Genomic DNA, 5,978 nt, shown 5'->3' with positions numbered 1-5,978 from the left:
AACGTTCTTTTAAGTAGGAAAACACTACTGAAAACCTCACTGAGTTCCCTGAGAATGAAAAGGGAAATCTTCCCTTAAGCATTAGGCTTTGCTTTTAGTGCCACTAGATGACACACATCCTTTTCCTCAGATGTTAGCTCACCTAGCTTTCATTTCTGTGAAATCAATACATGAAGTATCTGCCAAAGGGCCTTCCTGAACCTTTTACCGGCATCCCTGCTTGAAATAAGATGATTTGTGCAACTTTCAAATTAGGTCAGAGTTTTTTTTTCTGTAAAACCAGAATGACTGTTCCTAGAATCACTTGCCTCTAGGGCCTGGCACATTCCACAGACACATTGTCCCATTTATTATTAAAACAGAAATGTTTGAAGAAAGGTCTATCATATTCTGTCCTAAATGTGGACCAAGATGGAAAACAGGACAGTGATTTCCTGAGGTCACTGGGGCTAGCACCAGAGTAGTAGACACTGGTACTTCACCTAGATCCCCCTCCAGGCTGAAGTGCTCGTTGGCCCCGCTTACAGGAGTGCTGGCTCCTCATGGCTCACAGCTAAGTCCCCCTCTGAGAGCTGCTCCATGGAAAGGACCTGCCTCACCCCAAGTGACGCCTTCCCTTGGGCAGTCTACATTCCATGCCTGCTTAATATGGGGTTTCATAGGCCTGGCCCCCTTATCAAGACAACTGAAGGACCTCCTAGCTCTAGAGCTTCCTGAAGGAGCAGCTGAGACGACGGAGCTTGCAGGACTGGAAGTTACTCTGTGTGAGTCAGTGAGTGGTGAGTGAATATGAAGGCCTAGGACCTTACTGTACATTGTTATGGACTTTATAAACAGTGTATACTTAGGCTACACTAAGTTTATTAAAATTTTTTCTTTCAGTAATAAATTAACCTTAGCTTACTATAACTTTTTAATTTCATCAACTTTTAAATTTTTTAGCTTTTGACTCTTGTAGTAACAGCTCAAAACACAAACACATTGTACAGCTGTACAAAAATATTTTTTTCTATCCATGTTCTATAAGATTTTTTCTATTATTTTTATATTTTAAACTTGTTTGTTAAAAACTAAGACATAGGCCCGGGCGCAGTGGCTCACGCCTGTAATCCCAGCACTTTGGGAGGCCAAGGTGGGTGGATCACGAGGTCAGGAGATGGAGACCATCCTGGCTAACACGGTGAAACCCCATCTCTTCTAAAAATACAAAAAATTAGCCGGGCATGGTGGCGGGCGCCTGTAGTCCCAGCCACTCCGGAGGCTGAGGCAGGAGAATGGTGTGAACCCCGGAGGCAGAGCTTGCAGTGAGCCGAGATTGCGCCACTGCACTCCAGCCTGGACAACAGAGCGAAACTCTGTCTCAAAAACAAACAAACAAAAAAACTAAGAGGGCTGGGCGTGTTGGTTCACACTTAAAATCTCAGCACTTTGGGAGGCCGAGGTGGGTGGATTGCTGGAGTCCAGGCGTTTGAGACCAGCCTAGACAACATGACGAAACGCTGCCTTTACAAAAAAATATGAAAAATAGCCAGGCGTAGTGACACGCACCTGTAGTCTCAGCTACTTGGGAGGCTGAGGTGGAAGGATTGCCTGAACCTGGGAGGCACAGGTTGCAGTGAGCTGAGATTGCACCACTGCACTCCAGCCTGGGCGATAAGAGTGAGACCCTGTCTCAAAAACAAAACCAAAATGAAGATACCAACTCACACATTAACCTGGGCCTAGGCGGGGTCAGGATCATCCATATCCGCTGGTCCCGTAAGATTATAATGGAGTTGGAATATTCCTATTGCCTAGTGATGATGTTGCTGTAGTAGCATCACTGTAGCACAGTGCAATCCTCACGTATTTGTGGTGGTCTGTGGGGAGGTATTCCAGAAGAAGGCATTGTTATCATAGGAGATGATAGCTCCTTGTGTGTTATTGCGCCTGAAGACCTTCCAGTGGGACAGAATGTGGAGGTGGAAGACAGTGATGTATTTATATGGTCCATTGTTGACCAAACATTGCTATGTGGTGCATGAAAAGAAGTAACTCGGGCCCCACCCTAGACCTACTGAATCAGAATCTGCATTTTTATGATTCTCAAAAAAAATTTGTACATCAAGATTTAAGAAGACCTGGTATAGGCTCAAAAGATAATGGCCTGAGTTCAAAAATGTTTCTTACTGTGGCTTATTAGGTGGAGAAAGCAAGCAATGTTTTGTTGTGCTTTATAATATGCAAATTAAACAAACAAAAAGTAGAAAGCATCCAGAGGAGAAACTTGATTATCTGACTAGATAATTTTCGGTATTCTAGTCTCCTCAGGTAACAGGGGTTTCTCTTACTCTTGAGGTTGCCTTGTAGGCTGTTCTGGCATCCAAAATGATAGGCCAGGACTTGTGAACAGTCAACTCTGACTTGATCAGATGTAGCTCAGACATCTCTGAAAAGAGAAGGGAAGGAAGGAGGATTGAGCCTCAAACTACAGCATCCTTCTAAGACATTTTGGACAAGTTGATAGGGAATTCCCCACCAAAGTCCCACGTTAGAGTTCTGCATCCCACAGGAATGGACCAGCACTAGTAACCCTCAGTCATTGACTGAGGACAGCCCAGAGTGCAAAGGCAGTGATGGATCCCGAGACGAGCAGCTAGGTCTTTCAGTCAACGATGCTCCTTGCAGCAGGAAATCTGACTGGTACATTTTTTTATGGCCGCCATGGGGAATGAAGTCAGATGACCTGGGTTTGAATTCTAGTTCTACCACTTAAGTGTGGAAAAATTATCTAATTTGTCTGAGCCCAAAATTCATCAGCTGTAAAATGGAAATTAGTAAGGTATCTATCTCAAAGAGTTGTTATTTGAATCACATGAACCGTATAATATTCTTACTTAGATCATGTTATTCTCAGACACCTCGGTATCAAACACCTCAATAAACGTTAACTATTTTTATTATAGATACTTTTAGCTGGTACAAAGTCAGAGGTCTCAGCCCTCAGGAAATGTTGACAGCTGGCGAAATGCTAAAAGGTAAGAGAAAGCCTATACTGTGTGTACCATGTACAGTGCCACTAAAACTCTTCTCTAGGACCTTTTGAATGTGACTGTTCTTGCTTCTCAGACAGCAAAAGCCTTATCTGCTGAACTTCACCTCCAAATGCTTAATACCAGGGAAAAGGACAACGGCCTCATTTACCTGCCAGAATGACATGGCTAGTATGGGGACCCTCATCTGCACGTTTCCCTTGCAGAGTTTAGTGTGTTTATCTATTTGTTCTGTGTGCATTTTGTGGAGGTCAATGATGCTGTAAACACAAGAGAGCTCCAGGATCAGTCAAACAAATGACAGAGTATTGAAAAGGTCATCACGGTAAAGTACATAATTTTAATCCACAGAATGTATGAGGCATTACATTCCTAATGCATCAACTTATTTTTTTTTTATTTTTGTTTTTTTGAGACAGTCTCGCTCTGTTGCCCAGGCTGGAGTGCAGTGGTGCAATCTTAGCTCACTGCAAGCTCCACCTCCCGGGTTTATGCCATTCTCCTGCCTCAGCCTCCCGAGTAGCTGGGACTACAGGCGCCAGCCACCTCGCCCGGCTAGCTTTTTGTATTTTTTAGTAGAGACGGGGTTTCACCGTGTTAGCCAGGATGGTCTCGAACTCCTGACCTCGTGATCCGCCCGTCTCGGCCTCCCAAAGTGCTGGGATTACAGGCTTGAGCCACCGCGCCCGGCCTAGAACATCTCTTCTTACCTTTTGCCTTTGAGAAAGAAGGGAACCTCTTTTTGCCCAATGCTAAAGTCTCCTTGTGCGCTTTTAAGCCCACCCAGTTCTTTCCTTCAGGATCTTGTTTCATCAGTTTTCCTCCTTCTCCTCCATTTCCAATTTTTCCTTCTCCACTGGTTCCATCACTTAGCCTAAAAACATATTCATGTCAGAAAAATAAAAGAAAAAAGGAAAACATAAAAAACCAGTTCTCAAGCTACTCCCTCCTACCCTCTCCCCCTCTTTCACAAGCACCTTGAAAGAGTATTCCACATTTGTGGTTTTCAGTTCCTCGCCTCTCAGGTCACTGCAGTCTGGGAGTGAAGGCCACCAATCTACTGAAAGTGTTCTTGCTGACATGACGATAACCTGATGGCTGAGTTCACTGGACAGTTTTCAGTCATTACGTCACTTCTCTGACCAACCAGAGGACTCTCTTCCTTTGGCTGCCTTCTCGTCCCTTCCTGTGTCTCTTGCTCTGTTAATGCTGGGCTTCCCCCAGAAGTTTGTCCTCAATCTTCTTCTCCTGCTCTGCATGGTCTGCCGGAGTGATGTCATTCCCTCCCATGGCTTCGCTTACTCATCTGTGGTGACTTCCAAATCTGTATTGCTCTGGTTCAGATCTCATTCTGGGGCTTCAGGACACTCCCTCTAAATCACTCCCCTAAACATCTCTCTTTGTATATCTTATAGGTCCTTCACAACGTCTTCTTATGTCTTTGTCATCCTTCTGGCGTCCCCACCCCAAGAAGCACTAACAGCCTGCCTGTTTTTCCTATTTTTGCACTCAGTTAATGGCATCACTATCCACTCAGTTTCTCAAATCGGAAATCTGCGAGTCATCCTGGATTCCTCACCTTCCATTGCGTGTCAGCAAATGACTCATCAGAGCCCATATATTCAACCCCTAAGTAGCTTCTGGATCTAGTAACACATTAACATCATGTTTAATTCAACCCTTATAACAATTGAAATGTCTGAGTTGTCCTTCTCATCTTCAGTCTCATCTTCCCCACTCTTCCTACAACCCTATTACATTTTCTATCCCCGTCACTTCCCACATAGTGGAATTAACATCCTCTTCTAGAGTATGCCACACAAAGCCCCTTCATACCTGGCTCTTTTTTTTTTTTTTTTTTAATGATTAATAGACGATTTATTTAGGCAGGAATACATATAGTCATCATTGCCAGACTTAACGTGAGAGCTGAAATGTTCGATCCAATTTTCCTTCCCGGATAAGTTTTTCTTTCCTATCCCTGTCAGTTTTGATAATACAATATAGGAAGATGAGGGGCCCGATTCCAAACAGAGCTCCCATGAGTGAGTTTTTAGGAGTGGGTCTGAAATTAGGATAGACATTTGTTGTTCTTGCATAGGTCCAACGAAGCAAGGCAGGATTTTCGATGAGCCCTCGGCGGTTGGGATCGTTGTACTGAAGCAGGTACTCTCGTTTCAGCCGGGCTCTTATGGCCAACCGCTCGGCTTGCGCCCGCCGGGTTTCCGGAGATGTGTCATATTCAGCTGGGTCGAGGGTCGAGGGCAGAGCGGCCAGGCGCGACGACTTATACTTTGTGAACGACATCTTGGCGCCCCAGGGCACAACTCCATACCTGGCTCTTGACTACATTTTGGCATCAACTCTATTTCCTTTGTCACGCTCCACCAGACGTTCTATGCTACATAGATTTGGAAGTTGCCACTGATTAATACATGAAGTTTTAGAAGGGAATGACATCACTCAGGCAGACTGTGCAGAATGGGAGGAGAAGATGGAGGACAAAACCCTGGAGAATCCTATGTCCATAGGAAACAACTGGTGGTTTTCTAAACTTGAATGTTCGTCCATCCCTTTATAACCTTTGCACATGCAAGTCCCTTAGGTCTTTCTTTCTCTTTCTGTCTTGTGAACCTTATGCTTCAAGAATCAGCTCAACCATCACCTCCTTGGGGTTTCCTCCCCAGGCTGTTAAGCACCCCTCCTCAGTACTGCTCTGTCACATAGTACCTGAGTGTGTTTAGACACATTATGCCACGTATAAACACATGATTATGTATTTACAGGCCTGTCCCTGATGAGTCTGTTAGTTCTCTGACGGCAGGCAAGATGTCTTTTTAAAAAGTCTTGATATCCCCTTTTCCCTAGCACAAAGTAGGTGCTGAACAAAGGCTGAATGAAGGAATGAACAAACACAGAGTGAGATAGTTTAATAGTGACAATTAT

At 44.4% G+C, this 5,978-nt stretch overlaps 1 protein-coding gene across 1 annotated transcript; it reads right to left on the bottom strand.

Moving 5' to 3' along the window:
• Positions 1-4,875: 4,875 nt before the first annotated feature.
• On the bottom strand, positions 4,876-5,355 carry LOC104666513 (NADH dehydrogenase [ubiquinone] 1 beta subcomplex subunit 4). Its single transcript, XM_010368587.2, has one exon. The coding sequence runs from the start codon at positions 5,337-5,339 to the stop codon at positions 4,950-4,952; it is 390 nt and encodes a 129-aa protein (XP_010366889.1). The 5' UTR covers positions 5,340-5,355; the 3' UTR covers positions 4,876-4,949.
• Positions 5,356-5,978: the final 623 nt, after the last annotated feature.

Source organism: Rhinopithecus roxellana, chromosome 5, assembly GCF_007565055.1.
Source record: "Rhinopithecus roxellana isolate Shanxi Qingling chromosome 5, ASM756505v1, whole genome shotgun sequence".
In the NCBI taxonomy this organism is placed as follows: domain Eukaryota; kingdom Metazoa; phylum Chordata; class Mammalia; order Primates; family Cercopithecidae; genus Rhinopithecus; species Rhinopithecus roxellana.
This window is presented reverse-complemented; position numbering and strand designations above follow the sequence as displayed.

What these genes read in the sequence shown, in the direction of transcription:
- LOC104666513 (XM_010368587.2), bottom strand. Translation starts at nt 5,339, where the DNA reads ATGTCGTTCACAAAGTATAAGTCGTCGCGCCTGGCCGCTCTGCCCTCG.